This window comes from Saimiri boliviensis, chromosome 1, assembly GCF_048565385.1.
Source record: "Saimiri boliviensis isolate mSaiBol1 chromosome 1, mSaiBol1.pri, whole genome shotgun sequence".
Lineage (NCBI taxonomy): Eukaryota > Metazoa > Chordata > Mammalia > Primates > Cebidae > Saimiri > Saimiri boliviensis.
Genome location: NC_133449.1, coordinates 130576448 through 130599424, shown reverse-complemented (window position 1 = coordinate 130599424; position 22977 = coordinate 130576448). Strand labels below are relative to the sequence as shown.

General features: G+C 45.1%; 1 protein-coding gene across 3 annotated transcripts in view; it reads right to left on the bottom strand.

Moving 5' to 3' along the window:
- The window catches only part of NPAS2 (neuronal PAS domain protein 2), a 171921-nt gene extending 149726 nt beyond the window's left edge, over positions 1 to 22195 (bottom strand). The window contains exons 1-2 of one of the 3 annotated variants that reach the window (XM_074404234.1): positions 21907 to 22195; positions 19506 to 19587 (exon numbers count right to left, since the gene is read on the bottom strand). In XM_074404234.1, the coding sequence (XP_074260335.1) occupies positions 19506 to 19537 (32 nt within the window). In that variant the 5' untranslated portion in view covers positions 19538 to 19587; positions 21907 to 22195. Of the gene's footprint in view, positions 1 to 19505; positions 19588 to 21113; positions 21759 to 21906 lie in introns of those variants that run through there. The other 2 variants (XM_074404230.1, XM_010348623.3) reach the window with 2 other exon arrangements.
- Positions 22196 to 22977: the final 782 nt, after the last annotated feature.

The following is a 22977-nucleotide window of genomic DNA, read 5'->3' as shown; positions in this document are numbered from 1 at the left end:
CAGCATACAGGACAAACTACCTCAAAACTACTGAAAATTTAAAGTGAAGATTTTTCTAAGCAGATGTTTACCTGAGACTATCAAAATATCTTCCCAGAATGGAGGTTCTGATTCCCTATTTATCTAAAAATGAGCTTCTTACCTGCCCCCTCAACCCCCAAAACTATATTGCTGTTTGGCTGTAATCTGATTTTAATGTGTGGGCAATGTGGAGTTGGGGGAGGCTTTATAGCCAATGATTAAAGCTCAAGCAAAGCAGAAACTAACTTTGGACTTTGATCAGAAAATATATGAAATTCCCAGTTGAGGCTGATCAAAAGTAGAGACACCAGGGAACAGATGCCAACATTTTCTACTCCTCTCAGGAATAGCTTAGGACAGAGTTAATGCATTGTAACAGAACTGTGCTTTTCTGTAAAAAGAATCCAGCTACGATGTGTAAAAACTGGCTGTTTGTTGATTCGCTGAATGTCTTTACTAAAAGAAGGAACACTGGTGGGGCCACATGGAGCCTTCTGCTTTCAGTGATGCACCTGTGGGCTGTGCTGACCTGTCCGGTTCCTTAAACACATCCCAGAGACAAGGACACAGGTTTCTCCAGGCCAGTGAAGTGCCCAGTTACATGGAGCCGCTTTGTGAAACTGTGCAATCTGAGATGCTGCCCACCTTGTATGACTAAGGACTGTATGTAAGTGAATACTGCAGAAAGATGAGGCAGCTGGGTCAAGAAAAAGAGCCCTCTCTTTACTGATACTCACACCCCGACTAACAGCCAGAGTAACTAACTGCAGCATGAGTCCCCACACCCAGACCACAGGCAAGGTGATGACAATAGAAGGAAACTTTCTATGTGGGCGCAGACTAGTTCCCATAGACAAGGGATGGCACACAATGCATTCTGTCTATGTGCAGGACACAAGTAGCTGCCTCCCTCCCCAAGTAAAAAGAAGGGAGAGAAATCTTCAGCTCCTTGGAGGTGGGATGGAAAGGATCCTGGGTTCTTACCCTGACATTTTAAAGTATGACTAAAATATCTCCAGGGGTCAGAAAGCCTCAGGAATCTGGGCTTTTATGACCTAGAGGTATCTCTAAGATCTGGGCTTCATCCCTTTGGACATGTAAATACCTAGGAAGACAGTACTCCAGTCTTCCTGGCACCTGGGGGCTTAACTCTGTGTGTGTGTGTGCACGCGCGCGTGAGTGTACATGCATGTGCACATGTAGATGGTGTGCATACATATGTATGCATGCATACGTGCATATATGTGTATATGTGTAGTGTTTGAATACATGTGCATGTGAATATGCTGTGCATGTTTATTTATGTATATTTCTGTGTGTCTACAAGTATTTGTGTGTGCCTATGCATATGCATGTGTATGTGTACATGCACATACATATATGGTATGCATATATACATGTGCACTTATAGGTGTGCACCTTTTCACGTATATTGTGTGCATGCATATATGTGTGTGTGTATATGCCATGCATGTATGTGCATATGTATGGGTCTTTCTGTGGGTGTATACATGTATTTATGTATACATATGTGTGCAATATATATGTATGCACATGTGTGCATGTATATACATATATACAGGTATGTATGCATATGTGGTACATGTGTATATGCATGTTTGTATATGTGTATGTGTAAATGTAGTGTGTGTGTGCGTGTGTGTGTGTGCGCGCGTGAGCACGCATAGATGGAATTCTGGCGGGCCAGCCTGGCTATCAAATGTTTTAATCTTTAGTTACCAGTCACATCAACTAGTCACCAGCCCCTCTGGCCACTCTACACAGGCCCACAGCACGATCTCAGGCACATAAATAGGGATTATGCTTGTTTTCTTTCTTTTAACACTTTCCAAATTTTTCATAGGTGTATTTGGCATGGACATACATACTCACTGTAGAAAATCATTATTTTTTTCTTTTGAGATGGAGTTTTGCTCTTTCGTCCAGGCCTCAGCCTCCCAAGAAGCTGGGATTATAGGCACCTGCCACCACACCTGGCTAATTTTTTTGTATTTTTAGTAGAGATAGGGTTTTGCCATGTTGGCCAGGCAGAGCTTGAACTTCTGACCTCAGGTGATCCACCTGCCTCAGCCTCCCAAAGTGCTAGGTTTGCAGGCATGAGCCACCATGCCTGGTCTAGAACATTTAACAGTAACAAGTACTAGGCACTGTTTTCTTACTACATGCCAGGCACAACTGTAGAGGCTCTGCATATGTTGTCTCCGTGAATCCTCGGAACAACATCTTGAGGCTGATCCACCAATTATCCCCCGTATACAGAGGAGGAATGGAGACCCTGGATTTAAACCACTTTCCTAAGTTGCACAGCTAATGAGAAGTGGAGCTGAGATGTAAACCCAGGCAGCCTGACTCCAAACTTGACTGGTAAGCACCATATTCTAGACTTCCTCATGCTTACTTTTAGATGCATCATTCTTTTCACTTTTCCATTTTTTTTTGAACTAAAATGGAATCAAACTGTGGTTTGCCCCTTGTTCTTCCCCTTAGCACACATGACCTTCTCTGATGGATATGGTTCTCAATGTTCCCTGCCCCACCACTGTGAAACTGATGACTTCACAGGCATCTGATGTTCTCTGATACATCAACTCTGGAATTCCAGATTCTAAACCCCAAACAAAGCCTCAGGAACACCAGGTTGTTGTGGATTAAGATTTAGAAAAAGGGAGGCAGGGAGCTGTGGAGAGAAGATTGGGTTATAAAGCGGTTACCAGAAGGTTGCATTAGAGGGCTGTGAGGAACTCAGGTCTGTGAACACAAGTGGATTTAATAAAATGGTGCATCTCAAGGACCTAAAAATAAATAACTTTAAAAAGTGGGTCTCCGTTCAAATTAACAGAGGCTTCCTGTTCTTCAGTGCAGTTCAATAAACACGGACGGAGCAACTCTACTCTACAGCAGCTCCTAAAAGGCAGGAGAAAAAACATGTGCTCCTGGGAACCTGCCGTCTTCACCACAGTGAAGTGAAGGAGATAGCCACACCAGTGACCTCAGAACTGTAAAATTTAGATACTGCCATGTAACAGACATGCAAGAGGCTTTGTAGGAGCCCAGAGGACAGACGTTAGACCCCTGTGGCCAGGCTCTTAGAAGCCAGAGCTGTTCGAAAGGGTGAACAAGAATTGGCAAGCAACGATGGAAGGAAGGGTGTTCCAGGGCAGCAGTGACAGTATGGCCAAAGTTCCCAGGGCCTGGAGAGGCCAACAGAGTAATACCACTAACAACTGCTGTTCATGTAAAGCACCAAACTCCCTCAATGTAGCTGAGAAAAATCTGCCTTCACATACTCTGCATCTACTACCCATGAATAATTTTTGAGTGAATCCTAAATTCTATCAAAAAGAAAAAAATGTTACTTGAAGAGTAGTTTACTGTTCAAAAACTGTCTACAGAAGAAGATGGACTTTAAAAGTGAAGCACAAATATTCCTAATATGAAACAAAAGCTCTAGACATGGCTGGCATCAATTTTTGATGAAAATAAAATTAAAGGATAAAAAATTCGAAGGATTACAAACATAATCTGTATAGAAATGTGGCTGACTCTTGAACAACACAGGGGTCAGGGGGACCAACGCTCATGAAGTTGAAAATCTGAGTATAATCTTTGACTCCCCCAAAACTTAACTATGAATATCCTACTGTTTACCAGAAGCCTTACTGATAACAGTCAATTAACACATATTTCATTTATATGTATCATACCCCATATTCTTAAACTAAGCTAGGGAAAAACAAAAGTTATTAAGAAAATCATAAGAAAGAGGAAATATACCAGCTATTCACTAAGTGGAAGTACATCATGATAAAGGTCTTCATTCTCAGGCCAGTAATCCTAGCATTTTGCGAGGCTGAAGCGGGTGAATTACTGTGGTCAGGAGTTTGAGACCAGCCTGACCAACATGGTGAAACCCCATCTCTACTAAAAATACAAAAATTAGCTCAGCATGGTGGCAAGTGCCTGTAATCCCGGCTACTCGCAAAAGAATAGATTGAACCCAGGAGGCAGAGGTTGCAGTGAGCCAAGATTGTGCCATTGCACTCCAGCTCAGGCAACAAGAACAAAACTCTGCCTCAAAAAAAAAAAAAAAAAAGAAAAAAAGAAAAAGAAAAAGAAAAAAGAAAATCTTCAAGAAAAACAAATTAAATTAGCACACATATTCCTGAAAAGCTAATCTTAAATGTTTATTATAACCCATCTGACTTAGGGAAATTATGTATATTAAAAAAAGGTAACCCAGGGATGACAATTTCAGGGCTTGAAGGATAGTCATTTTCTGATGTCACAGCTGCATTCGTGTTCCTGTGTCTAAAATGATTAACACTGCCACTGAAAGACAGGTAGGGCAAGAAAGAAAGGGCGGCACAGAGAATGAGGTGTAAAGGCAGACGGTGACCTCATGACAGAGGCTAAAGACCTGTTCCCACTCTGGGCTCTGCCACTACAAAGCCCCACCCTCAGTTTCCCCTTCTGTAAAATGATGGTGCTGGCTTCCTGACCTCCAAGGTCTCTTCCAGATCTGTTGCTCCCTGAGTCTCCTGTCTAGAGGACACCTCCTGGATTAGAATCACAGTTGAGGACAACAGTGTCTCTCTTTTGTGTCTTCTTCTCCCAGCATATGCCCAACTGTTCTTTGCCTCAGCTTGAAAAGACAAAAAGACCAATCTGACAAAAATTTCATTTCTCTTTAATCAGATTGGAAGCTAACCCCAAATAGTTTCAAATAGTTATCAAAAGAGGACAGTGCAAAAGTAAAATGTAAACTGTGTGTCTAAAAATGGCAATCCAGGCAGGGTACAGGGGCTCATGCCTGTACTTTGGGAGGCCGAGGTGGGTGGATCACCTGAGGTCAGGAGTTTGAGACCAACCCGGCCAACATTATGAAACCCCATCTCTACCAAAAATACAAATAAATAAATAAATAAATAAATAAACAAATAGCTGGATGTGGTGGTGCATGCCTGTAGTCCCAGCTACTTAGGAGGATGAGGCAGGAGAACTGCTGGAACCCGGGAGGCGGAGGTTGCAGAGAACCAAGATCACCCCATTGCACTCCAGTCTGGGTAGCGAGGGAAAATTCATCTAAAAAAACTCCCAAAATAATTAAAAATAAATAAAAATGGCAATCTATAGCTAGGTATAACAAAGAGAATAAGATATTAGCATCAATACGGGCTTTTACAATCTAACTTTTAGACTATCAGATAGATCTATCTGGGGCTCAAGTTATCTGGATGAATTATCTATTCTTCCTGAACTCAAGTGAATTCAGGCTTCTGCTTTAGCGGAAATAAAATCTCCTTGGGATACTAGATTTGTCCTAGAAGATTAATAACTCTGGAAGGATGGGGACCCGCTGCTGTATAACTCCAGTGTCTGTGAGCGATGTAATCTACTGGAAATAGCAATGTGAGTGTGGCCACCAGATAAGCCACACGAAAGTGTTCAAAGGTATTCCTAGTTTTAGTTCTTGATCTTGAAAAATCTGCCCCAGAACTAGGAAGAGCACCACGTTTCACAAATCATGGACCTCATCTCATGTTCTTTTCAAAGTTCTTTCATGTTTCTTACCAAACATTTCCCCATCTGGGAAAATGGAGGAAAACCCCATTCCTCCCAAACCCTATATACCTCTTTCCCCCAATACTATGTGGCCTGGGGATTTGCCTTCATGATAGGGCAAAGCTGCAATGCCATAGAACCCAGGGAGGCAAAAAAATTTCAATTGTATGGAAAAAAGAAGGGAATTCACTCGGTAGAGCCACTCCTGACCTGCATAATGGAAACTCAAAGGTACCCCTTGAATCGTTAACTCCTAACCCTGTTATTCCACAGTTGGTCCTACAACAGGCCATCCCAACCTCACCCTCCCCTGTCCTCAGGCACAGGCATAACTGGCCATGTCTTCCAGCTGAAAAACCTTCCTAAATCTGTTTCAGTGTTGTTTCCTAGAACTCTCTGAAACGATATACAGCCCAGAATAATTCAGAGAGATGTTATTCAAGGATTCCAGAGGGGAGAAGAAAACAAAACAGAAACGGCTCTGGTCAGGATAATATACTTATTTTGAGAAGGCGCCGGGTGGCTGATCCCATCTCTCTGATGTGGAGTGGTACACATCTAAGTAAGGTCACTAGGGCAAATTTGATTTTGCATATGCACATGTATGTCAATCCAACTGTTTTATCAACGTTTATGTTCAGATTTTGCTTGCGTGACTTCGGTGGGCAGTAGGAAGGTAGACAAAGTGGAAGTAACCTAACCGGGCTCCTCAGTGCCATCCCGCAAAGAAAGCCCAGCACCCCTGCTTACATCACAACCAAGGCTGGTGGCGGGAGTGGGACTGGGATGCTCTGAACTGCCCTTAATTCGTTAAGGGGATCACTATGGAGATACTCCCCAGGAATCAAACTTGGGAACAATGACTTAGAAAATCCTGCTACTCAAAAGTCCAGAATACCTTGCTTGCATGTATTTCTTTTATATTACGCTGAGCGCTGAGGTCTGTGCTCGGGTATGGAGGGGAAGAGGGGCAGGAGGATACGTTCTGGGGTGACGCTGAGTGAGTTCTAGGAGGCTTCCCCATAAAGCAGTCCATCTCGGATTTTCCAGGCCCAGGCTGATGAGACCCAGGTGAAACAGTGTTTTACAAATGTGGTCCAGGTGGGCCCTACCTTTCCATGCTGACTTCTAGGTTGAGCTCAGCTGAAGAAAGATGTACCTGACTCCAAAATGAGGAGAGACATAATGAGTGTCCTGATTTAACAATCCTTATTACAGCCAGAGAAACAATTTTGGAAAGCTGGTTTGCTACTAAAAGACAGCAAGGAACAGAATAACGATTTTGTCCTAAAAAAGATTTTCCTGCAAGCGTTCCTCTTTTGTACCCTTTCACACGCAGCCTCCTCCTCCGAAGGGTGGAGTCGAGCATGGACACCAGACTGGAGTGTTTTCTACTCCGGCATGCACCCAGCCACCACATAGTGACCTGCTCAAGGAAAAATTGCTGAAGCTAAAGAAGGCAGGTTCAGATGCTGGATTTGGTTTACACACATCCTATCTTCTTCAAAGCAGCATTTCAGAAAAAGTAAATAAAAACGAGCTGTTCTATTTCTGGTTCTTCTCTAAACAGTGAAATTCAAGTTCCTGCTCTGACTGTCCTCATGCCAGTCCCTCATCTGTGCCTCAGTGGCCTGTATGGAAAACGGGAATAGCATAATGCTTTCAAATAAGCAAACGTGTGTCCGTAACGATGACTGTCAAACACAGGGTCCCCCCTACCAAATGATCCTTAGACCTGATGATATTTTTACCTTGTCTAAATTGTTATGAAAAAATGATAAAGGGGCCGGGCACAGTGGCTCACACCTATAATTATAGCACTTTGGGAGGCTGAGGCAGGAGGATCACTTGAGGTCAGGAGTTCAAGACCAGCCTGGCCAACATGGTGAAGCCTTGTCTCTACTAAAAACACACACTCACACACACAAAAAAATTAGCTAGGCGTGGTGGCCCATGCCTGTAATCCCAGCTACTTGGGAGGCTGAGGCAGGAGAATTGCTTGAACCTGGGAGGTGGAGGTTGCAGTGAGCCGACATCACATCACTGCACTCCACCCTGGGCTACAGAGTAAGACTCTGTCTCCAAAAAAACAAAAAAGAAAAATGATAAAGGGATGGCCAAGGATGACAATGTTATGGGATTAAAAAGTGCAGGTGACAAAATCCTGCAGTTGACCCTGACCCTGGCTGGCATACATGAGAAACATTAAAAGTTGGTCAAGTAGGCAGGCAGTTTACTCTCCTTCATGGGCATGAATGAGCTCTGTGCGTTCATTCTGTTTATCTGAAAGAAAGTCAGATGTCCATGCCTAAAATAGTTAGTCAGTTCCCGGAAGTCAAGTGGATGGTCTGTGTCCAACCTTGTCCTTGTTTTTCCTCCGTACCCAGCTGCCTCCACACTCAGCCTTCCTTATCTTATGCTACTCATGGCAGAGAGCAGATTGTAGACAGCATGCAGAGAGATAAGGTGATTCAGGGCAGGGTGGGCAGTTGGTCTGCAGTGTGGCCCTCCCAAAACCTCTGGGTGGAGAGTGCGCCAGCTGAGCCCAGAAAGCCTCATTCTTACAGACTCTCTGGAAGCAGGGCCTGAGAAACCGGATTCTCCAGGTGAGGAAGCCTCTTCAGGGCTCATCAGAGAAAGAGAAGCACTAAGCCACCAGGAAGGGGTTGGCAGGTCTGTTCGGTGCTTGGTAAACTCCAGGACTCGGCAAAGGCCTCTTTCCTTTCTGAGCCTTTAATTTTTATCTGGAAAAGGTACACCACGTTGTACCAGATGATCACTGGGGCTTTTTCCTTCCATCTCTAAACAAACTTATTACCCAGAATTGGTAGTGTGTCTACAAACTGAAGAATAAACTTCCTGGTTCCACTGAAAACCAGGTGATCCTTACTCTTTAGGGGATCCTGACATAGGAGACAAATAATAGGATCCTTTGAGAACCATGGGAGCTGAGTCTCCATTCTGCAAGCCAAGCCTCTTTAGAAAAAAAACAAAAGGCCACATGAAATAGCACATGTCATTCATCATGGTAAAACAGCCCCACACATTCCATAAAAATCTCAGAATCCATGAGATACACAGAGACTACGTGATTTCAACTGAAATCTCAGACACAAAAGGTTATCAGGGTACTTTGCTCTTATAAATGCCAAAGCTTTCAAAAGCAAACTGTGCAGCCCCAAGCAACTGCCAAGACATTCTAAAGTGTTTGGCTTCTAGAGTTGAAGTATTTCACTTCCGCCCCTTTATGTTAGCTTCAAGAGAACCCTGGGATATGTTTGGGGTTTTAATTGCTAGAATGTACCTTATCTGAAAACAAAACAAAACAAAACAAAACAAAAAACAAGCACTTTATTCAAGAAGAAAACACCTTGAGGCTGGCATTTACCCAGCTGGGTGTACAAGAGTTTGAGTGAACTGGTCATAGCAGCAAGTAATAAATCAATGGCAGCACTTTTTTTTTTTGAGATGGAGTTTTGCTCTTGTCACCCAGACTGGAGTGCAATGGTGCGATCTCGGCTCACTGCAACCTCCACCTCCTGGGTTCAAGGGATTCTCCTGCCTCAGCCTCCCGAGTAGCAGAGATTACAGACACCTGTCATCACATCCAGCTAATTTTTTGTATTTTTAGTAGAGACAGGGTTTCACTGTGTTGACCAGGCTGGTCTCAAACTCTTGACCTCAAGTGATCCGCTTGCCTTGGCTCCCATAGTGCTGGGATTACAGGCATGAGTCACGGTGCCCGGCCAAAACTCTTTAACGAGCATTCTCTCTTCTTGATTCTCACCCGGAATATTAATATTTCCCTTTCAGAGATGAAGAGACTGAGGCTTGGGGTTCATGCAAGTTACCGAGGTCAATTGGTCACAGTGATCAAATCAGGATGTCACAGCCTTCTGCTATGGGCCAAACACTGTCCTCGTTACACCATTTCAATGTGCCCTGGCCCATATGGTGATGGCCACTCACACACTGTGATTTAAAATTAGGTCATAGGGCACTGCTGGCACACCCATGGCACAGGCTGAATGTTTTTATAGGTGTCTCATATAAACAGGCTGCAATATATGCAAGAGCTGCCAAAGTCTGAGCTGTTGGAAAACACAGACATCGCCTCAGGGAAGCACATCCAAATGATACCACCCAAAGAAGTACAAAATGGGCAATGACATGCCGCTGCTTCGTAGAGATAAGTGCTCAGACACATGGCACAAGGGAAACATAAGGAGATTCTGCACTGAGAGGTTAGATAGCTGACCACTTCGAACAGCTAACTCACGCAAACATGGCACAGCTTCCCAGAAACTGGGAGCCCAAGAAGAACTAACTATTCCTTTTACAATTTAAGCATGATGTCTCCTGCACTAGGCACCCCCACTGTTCCTGGGTCTTTGCCAGGCAGGGGCCAATCTAGGTCTTTTAAGCGGGCTAGCAGCAGCATTCTTGTGGTGAGAATGCTACTAGCCCAGGCATGGCGAGAGGAGAGAAACCTATTGCATGGTTGGAAGGCTAACCAACAACTCCCACTGAAGGACTGCGGATATACCAAACAGCCTAAGCCCAAACAGATGTGGCACACACTGGAGCACACCACCTTGCTGCCCAAGGAATCTCCATTTTCGCAGAGCACCACGAAAATGACTCCCTGAACTGGTGCAGCAATAGCAGCAGGACCTGGCTGAGGAGAAGCCAACAATGGCCAGGGCAGATGCAGCATGGCAACTGCCAGGTAAGTGCTGGAGCAGGTTTCTATAGAAATCAGGGGACAAGGATGATGAATCACCTGCCCAGGGAGGGAAGGCAGACACAGGTGGCTCAGGGTGTTGTGAGTTTCCTTAGACTCTCTTTGAGGGGCTCAGATCTGTTGCCTGGCAGTCAGGAACCAGCACAGTCTGTCTCTCATTCTTTCCACAGAATGTGGTAGAATGCCAATGTGCCTGCCCTGCATGAGGTGCAGGGGATTCAGGGGGGACTGCAGGCCCAGCCAGAGCCCAGCTTGGTCATGAGAATCCCATGCACACATGGGGACAAGAGCAATGATGCCAGCAGCTGGAGCCTTGTCAGGAAGCAGCCCAGGAATAACTGAAGAGCAAGTTAAGGACTGGGGGCCCTGGAGCTGAGAATCAGCATGCTAAGGTGCAAATGACAGCACCAGGGGTCCTGTGCTTCCCCTGGACAGTTTCCAAAAGTGGTGCCTTCTCAGATCAAATGAAAGTAAGATTTTATTTGGCTTGAGAGATCATAAAACCGCTACAAAATTGTGAATGAATTTCTCTCTCTGACAATGCTAGGAAGGGGAAAGGGGGGAGGCCATAAAAGGAAAATTCTCTCTGACCATTAAGAAGGCCTTGGAGAGGTCACATAAAACCTGCCATCTGCTACTGGTCATTAGATGAGCTGAGAAGACGCAGCTGTGCAGCAGTCGTTCTCAGCAAGGTTCCAGCTGACATATCTGCCCCCACTCTGCCACACATACCCCACAACTTGGGGTTTAAAGTTTTCCTCGTATTTGTTACTAGATCTTGATCTCCCGGGAAACAGGCATCTTGTGCGGTAACTGATGATACTGTATGCCATGTCTTTCATAGACAACACAAACGGAAGTGCTGACGTGGCAAACAAACGATTTATTTTTATTTATTTATTCATTTTTTTTAGAGTGTCGCTCTGTTGCCCAGGCTGGAATACAGCAGCACAATCTCGGCTCACTGCAACCTCCGACCTCCTGGGTTCTCCTGCCTCAGCCTCCCACGTAGCTGGGATTGCAGGTGCCCATCACCACGCCTGGCTAATTTTTGTATTTTTAGTAGAAAAGGGGTTTCACCATGTTGCCCAGGCTGGTCTTGAACTCCTGACCTCTGATGATCCACCTGCCTCAGCCTCCCAGAGTGCTGGGATTACAGTAGTGAGCCACTGTGCCCAGCCCAAACACAGAATTTGGTTAGATCAATGTAGCAGCCAGACTGGCTTTCCCTTGTCCTCACTCCAACCCACCTCCACAAAAAACCTCTTCAGCTACAAGACAGTATTTCCTCCTCTTCCTTACTGTCAACATTCTGTCAGCAGGCTGCGGTCAGCAGTTAGCCCTGTGACCTGTGTAGACCTATGATGCTGTCTACTTTTAAACAAGTCTTCACCCTCCATAACAGAATAATGGAAAATTGAAGCCATCAAGTTCCGAGATTGAAAAAATAATGGATAGATGTTTCTATATAACACTAAAGACAGATATGACTTCTACTAATGGGGACTATTTGTGAAAATACTACAGAAAGACTCCAGCTCACATCAGAGAACTATGACTAGTCGTTGGGTTTGAAATGGAATTACCTGCCTGAATTAAGGAGAAAACAAATGTTTGCATGTGTATGCTAAAAATATAGACATTCATAAAAATTAATTAAAAAAATGGAGGCATCCTCATTTCTTGGTGGTCTCAAAGTTTCTTCTACCACCTGTCACGTTATTGCATGTAGTTTGATGACTAATAATTCTATTCACGCTAGGATATTTGGGATGCCTCAATGCATGCAACAAAGACCAAAGAACTACGCTGGCTGCCTCATGATGTCCCCAGGAAGTCTACTGATAGATTTTTTGCTTTCAAGGTATCTTTTTCTTGGTGTCTGTTGACTCTGAGAAGGTTTTTTTCTTTTGTCATCTTGCCTTTTCCTTTCCTATTGGAGGATAGCACGTGGCAAGTGTTCCTGGGCTATGCATTATCACTTAGGAGTGAGGAAGTAGAAGGATGATCAGAGGTCCATGCACAAAAGTGGTGCTTATCGAATCTGCCCTTGTCTGAAGAGTGAGTAACATTTCTTATGAGTTTTATCCATTTCATTTGCTTTCCTCTCTTCTCTAGCAGAACTGAAAAATTTTTAAGGGCATTCCCCCAGAGAACTGGAAAAAGATGAGGATGCCCATTCTCACCACTTCTATTCAGCATAGTACTGGAAGAGCCACCCACAGCAATCAGACAACAGAAAGAAAGTAAAGGCATCCAAATAGGAAAGGAAGAAGTCAAACTCTCTCTCTTTGCTGTTGATATGATTCTACATCTAGAAAACTCCCAAAACTCCACCAAAAGGCTCCTAGGACTGACAAATGACTTCAATAAAGTTTCAGGATACAAAATCAATGTGCAAAAATTAGTAGCATTTCTATACACCAATAACGTCCAAGCTGAGGGCCAAATCAAGAACACTGTTCCAAGGTGCTGGGATTAGTGCGTGGGCTGATCACTTGAGGTCAGGAGTTCGAGACCAGTTTAGCCAACATGGCAAAAACCCCATCTCTAATAAAAATACAAAACTTAGCTGGGTGTGGTGCTGCATGCCTGTAGTCCCAGCTACTTGGGAGGCTGAGGGAAGGAGAATTGCTTGAACCTGTGAGGCAGAGGTTGCAGTGAGCCGAGACTGCACCACTGCAATCCAGCCTGGGTGGCAGAGTGAGACTCTGTCTCAAAAAAAAGAGAACACAGTTCCATTTACAGTAGCCATTAAAATATAAAATACCTAGGAATACAACTAACCACAGAGGTGAAAGATCTCTATAACGAGAACTATAAAACACTGCTGAAAGAAATCATAGACAACACGAACAAATGGAAAAACATTCCATGCTCATGGATTGGAAGAATAAATCGTGTTAAAATCCCCATACTGCCCAAAGCAATCTACAGATTCAATGCTATTCCTATCAAACAATCAATGCCATTTTTCACAGAACTAGAAAAAACTATTCTAAAATTCACAGGGAACCAAAAAGAGCTTGAATGCCCAAAGCAGAAAGAATGAAGCTGGAGATGTCACGTTACCCAACTTTTAATTATACTATTTAATTTTGCTATAGTAACCAAAACAGCATGGTGCTGGTGCAAAAACAGACACATAGACCAACGGAACAGAATAGAGAACCCAGAAATAAAGCCGCACACCTATAGCCATCTGAGCATCAACAAAGTTGACAAAAACAAGCAATGGCAAAAGGACTCTCTCTTCAGTAAGTGGGTCTAGGATAGTTAGCTAGTCATATGCAGAAGAATGAAACTGGACCCCTATCTTTCACCATATACAAAAATTAACTTAGCATGAATTAAAGATTCAAATGTAAGAGTTAAATCATAAGAATCCTAGAGAAAAGCTTAGGAAACACCATTGTAGATACTGGCCTTGGGAAAGAAAGTCCTCAAAAGTAATTGCAATGAAAACAAATATTGACAAGTGGGACCTAATTAAACTAAAGAGCTTCTGCACAGAGAAAGAAACTGTCAACAGAGTAAACAGCCAACCTACAGAAATGGGAGCACATATTTGCAAACTATTCATCCAACAAAGGTCTAATATCCAGAATCTATAAGGAACTTAAACAATTGAACAAGCAAAAAACAGAAAACCACATTAAAAAATGGGCAAGAGACATGAACAGACACTTCTCAAAAGAAGACATACAAACATGAAAAAATGCTCCATATCACTAGTCATCAGATAAATGCAACTCAAAACCACAATAAGGTACCATCTTACACCAGCCAGAATGGCTATTACTAAAAAGTCAAAAACAACACATGTTGGAGAGGCTGTGGAGACAAGAGAACACTTATACACTGTTGGTTGGAATGGAAATTAGTTCATCCACTGTGGAAAACAGTTTGGAGATTTCTCAAAGAACTTAAAACAGAGCTACTAATTTGACTCAATCCTCCCACTACTGATAGTAGTATCTATCCAAAAGAAAACAAATCATTTTACCAAAAAGACACATGCATTCACATGTTCATCGCAGCGCTATTCACAAAAGCAATTGTGATTCCATGTCCAATAGACATGGAATCAACCTAGATGTCCATCAACAGTGAACTGGATAAAGAAAATGTGTTACATATATACTATGGAGTACTACGCAGCCATAAAAAGAATGAAGTCATGTCCTTTACAGCAACATGGATGCAGCTGGAGGCCATTATCCTAAGTGAATTAACACAGGAATACAAAACCAAACATGCAGTAGCATGTTCTTGCTTATAAGTGGTAGCTAACCATTGGGTACTTGTGGACATAAAGATGGCAACAACAGACACTGAAGACTACTAGAGGGAACAGGGAGCCAGGGGATAAGGACTGAAAAACTAACTACTGGGTACTATACTCAGTACCTGGGTGATAGGATCATTCATGCCCCACACCTCAGTATCATGCAATATACCTAGGTAACAAACCTGCACATGTATCCCCTGAATCTAAAATAAAAGTTGAAAAAAAATGCAAAGAATACAGCAAATTTACTTTTCAGCTATGTCTCTTGCAATGTACAAAGTGTATAACTACTGTACATTGAGAGAACTGAATTCAGAACCTGTCTGATTGTAAATCTGATAAATTCTAAAAGCAACAAAGCTTCTTAGAAATGCTTGGGGGCAGCCTACCATCTGAATGGATTGAGAAAGGCCTGGAAGGCCATCTCAGGGTCTTCTTGGAAACATATCACCGGAGGGGTGTGTCTCCCAACACCATTTCCAGGAAATTTTCAGTTTTACTACAAGGTCCATCGTATCCACTTAATTTTCATAGACAACCTCTATTTCAAATATTTCCCTTTGCATCTTCACGTACCATTGAAATGCTCCAAAAACAAGTATAATTGACTATTACGTAGCCAATAAAATTATGTTTACATTAAATTTTTAATGTCACGGAAAAATGCTTATGTTCAGGTTAAGACAAACAACCACAATAGAAAACTATAAAACGGTATTATCTCAAACATGTGAAAATGCATTAAAAAGATTTAAAAGCTGGAAAATATCTCATGTTAGTTAAGACACAGAAACAAGGCACCCTTACTCACTGTGGGTGGGGAGGCGAACGGGCATAGCTTTTTTAGTCCTCAATTTGGCAGCATCTATCAATATTTCAAACAGATGTGCCTTTACCCAGGAGTCTTAGTAATCCGAGCTAGAAAATCTTGAAATGTACACAAAGATATACAGATAAGGAAGTTAATACAAAAGCTGTAATAGTGAAAAAATGGAAACAAACTCAGCAGATGGTTTATTAATAGGGATGGGTTAAATAAATTATGTCCTATTTGTACTTCTGAATCATACTCCTTAGCCTTTAAAAATAAGGACGTAGATACGTCAGAAAAAAATCCATGCCATATTAAGTTGCTAAATAATATGCATAAAATGAGTTGTAGTTTTTAAAAGTGTATGCGTGTGTATATGTAAATGCACCAAAAATGACTAGCAGAACATGCCCCATGGTTAACAGTCATTACCTCCTGAGAAGGGTGGAGAGTTATGGGATGCTTTTGGCTACAACAGAAAATCTAACTCAGCTTGCTTCATCTGGCAATGGTTTCATGATCTCATAAATGTTCGAAAACAGACTCTTCCTCGGGTAATCTGGAAGGTCAAGGGCACCATGGAGACCCCCTGCCCCCCTCCCTTCCTCACCTTTCCATTCTTCCACAGGAAGGTCTCAGCTGAGACCTGGCCCAGCCCCTCTGGTGGCTGATGGTTGCCCAGTTTGCAGGCATTATGGCCACAGATCACAGTATCCAGTGGAAGGAAAGGGCTGTTTCCTTTCTTGCCTCTTTTAAGACCAGGGAAACCTTCCCAGAAGCCTCCCAGTAGCCCCTCCTCACATTGTATTGGCTAGAATAGGATCCACATGCTCACCCTGAGCCAGTCACTGGCAAGGGCAGCAGGCCTACCCTCACCAGGGTTTCATGGCTGATCAGATAAACGTCCTGAGGCAGGTGTGGGATGGCAGTCTACTGTACAAAATCCCATCTCTGCTAGGCAAATAAAAGCTGGGGAGATGATTATTGGGTAGGCCAGAGGGATGAAGGGAATTTTTTTCTCTCTGCTAGAAATGGTTCTGTGCTATTTGAAAATGTTTACAAGATTATATCCATGTGCTTTTTCAGACAAACTAATATAAAAATATTTTAATGCACAGAAAAAACACTGAATGGAAAATATATCTTGAGATTGTGGGTTTTCTTCCTTCTTTTCTATCTTTTCCAAAAACGATGTATTTTTATAAACAGGAAAACAATAAGTTTTAAGATGACTTCGAGCTCTTAATATTTTACCACCAAGGGACATATACATATCCTTCATAAAATTGTGCATGTCATTTTTGGCTCAGAAGAGGCTAGAAGAATCATGCTGCTAGGTTCTGTTACCTTGTCACCTGTCTGCCTGTAGATGGGCTTGTGTTTTCTGGAAGCCGGGATGATTTTCAGTGGTCTGGGAACATGATTTGCCATGGCCTTCAGCAAAGCAGCAAAGTCCACAAATTGGGTCCTGGGGCCCAACCTTCCACCTTCAGCCCCCACCACTGCTCTCATTTCAGTCCTGGTACTCCCATGCGGAATGCCTTCCTTTCCCTCTCTCGTCTCCACCCTCACCCAGGCCTGCCTTGGCTCCAGGGGTTCCTCTACTTTTCCTTCCCCCTAAACATCAAACTGCTATTGTCATCCTCTTAGAACTTGGTTTTCAAGGTTTACTTTTAGGGAGCTTGGAAGGCAAGTGGTAGCAAAGAAATTGCCTTTGCAAATAATAAATAGACTACCAAAATATATTTTTAAAAAGCAGAGTGGGGGCCGGGCGCGGTGGCTTATGCACTTTGTATGTAATCCCAGCACTTTGGGAGGCCAAGGCGGGTGGATCACGAGGTCAAGAGATCGAGACCATCCTGGCCAACATGGTGAACCCGTCTCCACTAAAAATACAAAAATTAGCTGGGCATGGTGGCGCACGCCTGTAGTCCCAGCTACTTGGGAGGCTGAGGCAGGAGAATTGCTTGAACCCAGGAGGCAGAGGTTGCAGTGAGCTGAGATGGTGCCACTGCACTCCAGCCTGGCGCCTGGCAATGGAACAAGACTCTGTCTCAAAAAAAAAAAAAAAAAAAAAAAGAAAGAAAAAAATGCAGAGTGACGCTGGTTCAAGTATTTTCAGGGCCACCCAGATGACCCCTCCTAATATCAGGGTGAAGAACACCATTGCCTTGGAATATCCGTCTCTCCTAGATGGCAGAAGGAAGCAATCATCTCAGAGTGTGAAGCATAAAAAGCACCACAGGTGAATTCCAACATGGCCTGTACTAGTTTCAAGTAACTCGTACTATAGTGGAAAGACCGATCGATGGCTTTGATCCTAGAAAGTGCCCCACCAGGGAACAGACCAATGCCCCTCAAAGAGGAGAGGTGTTTGCCCTCTCCACTATATTTTTCAAGAGTCCCTGATTGCCGCTAGCAATCTTGATCAACAGAACCTACAGCTTAAGTACCAGGAACAGCTTCAGATGAAAATATCCTAGGAAGGGCTTTCAGCAAAGCTAACCAGAAGCCAGGGGACTGCAGGGGAGGGTGGAGATAAGCATGCTCCCAGTAATTCCATTTTGCCACTAGTTAACTTCCACAGCTGCCTGCCCTCTGGCTCTAGCCCAGTTCTCCATATCCGCCCTTGGATTTTCTCGTTAAGCAAATGGAATCTCTAAATTGGTGAACTACATGGAACATATTTTAGTAACCTCCTCATCCTCCTGGCTTTCCAGCCTCCTCTCTCTTATCAACAGCAATACAAGCAATCACGTTTGTTAGGCCTAACATGCGTCCTTTACTGGTAATCCTACAAACTTGGCAAGGTAAGCATCATTTGCACTGTTCTTCTGACAAGGAGTCTGAATCTCAGAGAAGTTAAAAATTCCCATAGCTGAGCAGGGAGGCTATCCAGGGTCTGTCTGACTTCAAAATCTGCACTTTATTTTCTGCCAAGTCACAAGGCTCTCCATTCGAATATGACTACGGGTCAATGTCAGCAATGTGGAAGCCCTCCCAGCAACTCTCTTTTCCTGGGTCCCTCTCTGGCTACCACCCTGAAGAATGGCATTCCAGAACCTCATTTTCAGTTTCCAGTCCCTTTCTCTCTCCCTGCCACCTCATCTTGTTAGCTCCTCAAGGGCAGGTACAACTCATCTTCTCATTTTTGTATTATCTGGGCTCTCTAGGTAGTACATGCTCAGTAAATATGCTGAACTCGTTTCAGTGCAGCCCCAGAACCTTGCCAATGTGCAGCATCTGGCAGCTGTGAGAAATGCAGCTCAGGCCCTCTCCCAGGTGTCCCGAGTTAGAATCTGCATTCGCCAAGGGCCCCAGGTGATTCTCAGGCACTGCAATATCCAGCATCCTCTGTCTCCTTATACAGAGTTTTTTTTCATACCAGTGTAGAAGATCAACACTCTCCTTTCTATTCTGAACCATCAAATGGAACCACCCATTGTTTTAAGGCTTGCAAAAGTTCAAGTGGTCTCTGGGGGAACGTCACCTTAGAAATGACTGCTTAAAATTCCAAGTCGTCCATAATCTCAGTTAAAGAATTCAAGTGAGAAGCAGTAGGGCCTTAGCTAAAGACTGCATTAAAAATCCCCCTTTTAAAACATACACTCATATTTAATACATGTTTATTTAGTGCTCTGTGATACTATTAATCATCATCACCTTGAGATTTAAAATAGAATTACTCATAGTTAAGTATCCCATTAGCATTCAGAAATTTTTAACCTTTGGATAGTGATCACTAACAATTCAGCTCATTTCCCACACCTATTTACTGAGCATCTATTCTGAACAAGGACCCATCGGGATGAGACGCTGTGGGGAATATGAAATGTGACAGTCCCTGACCTCCCATCTTTGCTACAAATAGAATGAGGATCAGGAACATGCTAATCAGACATTTCTATAAGCAAACAATGCACCAAGTACCATATCCACGATTTAAATGTGAAACTCAATTAGATGCTTGCTATGATGCAGCCAATTAAACCATTGGCAAAAAGCAGCCTAGAATACTGAGTCACTGGGCTATTTTCAACACTTCGAAATCTGACCTCTCTTGGGAAAGAGGAGTCACACCGTGCATGGAATTAGCACAGGACAGTGTCGCGATCACATTGGGAGAACTGATGATTCCTGTAAAGAACAAAACACATGCTTGTTTTAAAAATTAAGAAAGAAGACTTAGCCCTTTGGGTTCTTAAGGTTCAAAATCAAGACTCTAAAAAATGTGAACATATAAAGATTGTGATATTAAAAAGTATATTCATGCCTTATTATTTTAATGTGAAGAAATTAACTTTCAGTCTTTAACCTAAGAATAAGTTGCAGGTGTTGAGTGAGCTATAACGATCACCAAGAGTTAAGAAAGACTGTTTAAAAAAATAAGGTGAATTCAGCTTAAACATGGCATACATCAGGTGATGTGTGTTATCTTTGACCATTTTCATCATTTTCATTATTAAACAGCAGAAATTTTGTTAAAGGGTCCAAACGTTTTAAGATAACCAAATAAACTTAAAAACAATTGTTGTTTCCTACATAAAGATCAATTCTTTAGTCACCATTTAGTCTCATCAGATCACTAATTAGTAAAGGCTCACTTGGTTCTTTTTGGCTTGTTTAACTCTTTGGGGGGTAACGTTTTATTAATGACATAATTTCCTCTACAATATATTCCCTTCTTTCACCTCCACAGGAGCCCCTCTGGGAAGCAGTGAGAATAAAACCTATTCTACATTTATGCAGTGAGACAGATCAGCAAATAAATAGAGGCATCGATGTCGAAGAAGAAAATGGCTAAAAGCAGCGCATTTACAATTCTTCTAAGCCACACTCCACATCTCTCTGTGAGATGGAAGATAATTACTGAATGTCTTTATGTTGCACACTTTATTTTTAACTAAATCTTTAAGTAGACTGCTGAGAGATACCAATACTTCTACTGGCCCTGGTTTAGCGCTGTAATGAAACACTGATTTTTTGCTTTTATAAAATAGTTGCGCAGGTCAGGATATCTCTTTTAAACATTACACTGTTTATTTGGGGGTTATTTTTGGCAAACTTTTTCCTTTAAGGACATCTTAGTGGCAGAAAGATGGAGCTAGTGTGTGCATTTGAATGTGAACGGTGCCTCCCAAGGAGGGCAGCTCTGTGTTTAATGCAAGCCATAATTAGTTGGTCAATTCACTGATGGGGACCAAGTTACAGTGAGCGAGACAGAGGTGCTGGCAGAGCTGTCTTGCTGGGAACTACTTTAGAGCTAATTACCTGGGAAGTCCAAACAGGAAAAACCTTCCTATTAAGAAAAATAAGGTTTGGGTTCTAAATGATCATGACGGTTTAGCTCATCTCTGCTGATTAAGTTAATTTAATAAGTACTCAATGTTTTACCTATGAGAAAACAGTCTAACCACTTTAATGAAGTTGGGGTGGATGCCAAAGCAGCGGGTAAAAACGAAACTCCCCTCCGGGACCCTCCTGAACACCTGTTGAACTCCACGTCTGCTAACTTTCCGTACTAAAGCCTCCCGGATATAACCTCGGGACTGTTTAGACTTCGTGGAAGTGCGTGCGTATATTCAAGGTTTCCATCTTGCTTAATCAACAAAACTAGTTACTAATTATTTATGAATCACAGGGCTGAAACAAAACTTTCTTACCTTGAGCAATTAAGGAGTGGCAAGCAGAAGAGCGGGGCTGGTTTTGAATTTAGCCCTGTGGTATCTGTCCCTTCCCTGGTTACCGACCTGCCCAGCTCTTCAGAAAGGTCAAAGGTGCGTCCCTCCTCGGCTGGGAAAGGGGCCATCTCTCAACAAAACGACACGCAGACATCCAACCTGGGGAGTTCCCGAGGGGGCAAGCGACGCGAGGAACCAGGCTGCAAGCTCTCTGCGCGCACTGGGGTTGGGGGCGCCAACTCCGCACCCAATCCCGCCCGGAACCAATTCCGACCTAGGGACTCCGAGAGACCGCGGGCCCAGGACGCGCACGCCGCGCTCTCCAGGGGTACAGGACCCCTGACGTTTTGGGGGGTCGCGCGATGGGGCTCGAAGAGAACAGCCGGCAATCCCTAAAGCTGCTGCCCTAGGGCACGATCACTATCCACCCCGTCGGACACCCGGAGGACCCCCAAATTCCGAGGCTTGGGTGCCCAGTCCTCTGCCTTCTGCGTCGAAACGCGCCCGGAACCCACCGGCCCAGCGGTTGCTACCGTCCTGCAAGATGCGAAGCCCCACGCGGCCTGTGGGTGGTGGTGGGGAACCCACCTCTCCGCGATCCCGCGTCCGGGTTCCCTGGCGCCGCGCAGCCTCGCGCCAGAGCGCCCCTGGCTCCTGAGCGCCCCTCCGCCCCCGCGCGTCCTCCACGCCGGCAAGCAGGTGACCGAGTCCTGCGACCCCGCGCCCACGTACTCCCCACCCTGGGTCCCCCGCGCCCACAGGCGCGGCCCCTTACCTCGGAGCGGGCCGGAGCGGCCCCGCGGGGCCGGGCGCGGACTGGGCCAGGGAGACGCGCCTCCCGCCGCCACTGGGAGCCTAGGCGGCGAGCGGGCGCTGCGAGCTCCTCCCGGGCGGCGGCGGGAGGCGCTGCTCTCGCTGCTGCCGCCGCCGCCGCCGCCGCCGCCGCGGCTGCGGGTTTCCGAGCTCCGCGGCCGCCGCTCCTGGGCCGCAGCCGCGCGGGTCCCTAGGCTCCTGCGGGAGGCCGGCTGCTCGCGCGGCAAACTCTTCCGCACGCAGAGCCGGCGGGGAGAGCCGCCTCCGCCTCTGCCTCCTCCCCAGCCTCCTCCCTCCGCCCTCCTCCCTCTCCACCTCCCCCTTGTCCCCCTCCTCCTCCTCCTCCTCCTCCTCCTCCTCCTCCCCCTCCTCCTCCTTCCCTCGCCTGCCTCCGCCTGCAGGGTCTCTCCTGGCCCCGACCCAGCCTGGGACTTGTCCCCCGCGCGCCGCAGGCAGACGGACCCCCGGGCCGCTAGACCCCTGGCTTCCATGGGCGGCGCAGATACCCGCGCGTCCACAGGCCGCCGCCGCCTCTGCTGGGCTGCAAGCGACGCGCGGCAGGGTCGGGCCTGGGGCGGAGGGTCGGGGTTGGGCGCCGGGACTGGGGAGGGGGGTTGTGCTTCCAGGTGAGCCTGCCCGGAGGAGAAGCAAGTGGACCAGAGGCTGCCAGCCGAGGTCCCATTAAAGTTGTCACTCGGGGGGAACAAGAAATCTTCCGACCCCGCCTAGTGCAGACCCTTGCAGTGCGGGCCGCCACCCTGCTATCCCACGCGGGGGGTGAGGGGGGACGAACACGCGACTGTCACCCCCTCCACACTGTCCTCCAGGGGCAGAACTGCGCGCGGGTCTCGACCCAGGGTACATAGTACGCCTCTGCGGGGACCACTGCGATTTTTCAATGAGCGGCGGGGGTGCGGTCCGGGGGCAGCTGGGAGGCGGGGGTCGGGGGAGATGCGGGTGACCGCTGCTAGCAGAAGGGCAGCAGTGACTGCTGGGGAGGAATAACCAGTGCCTGTTTTAAGGCGAACGTAGC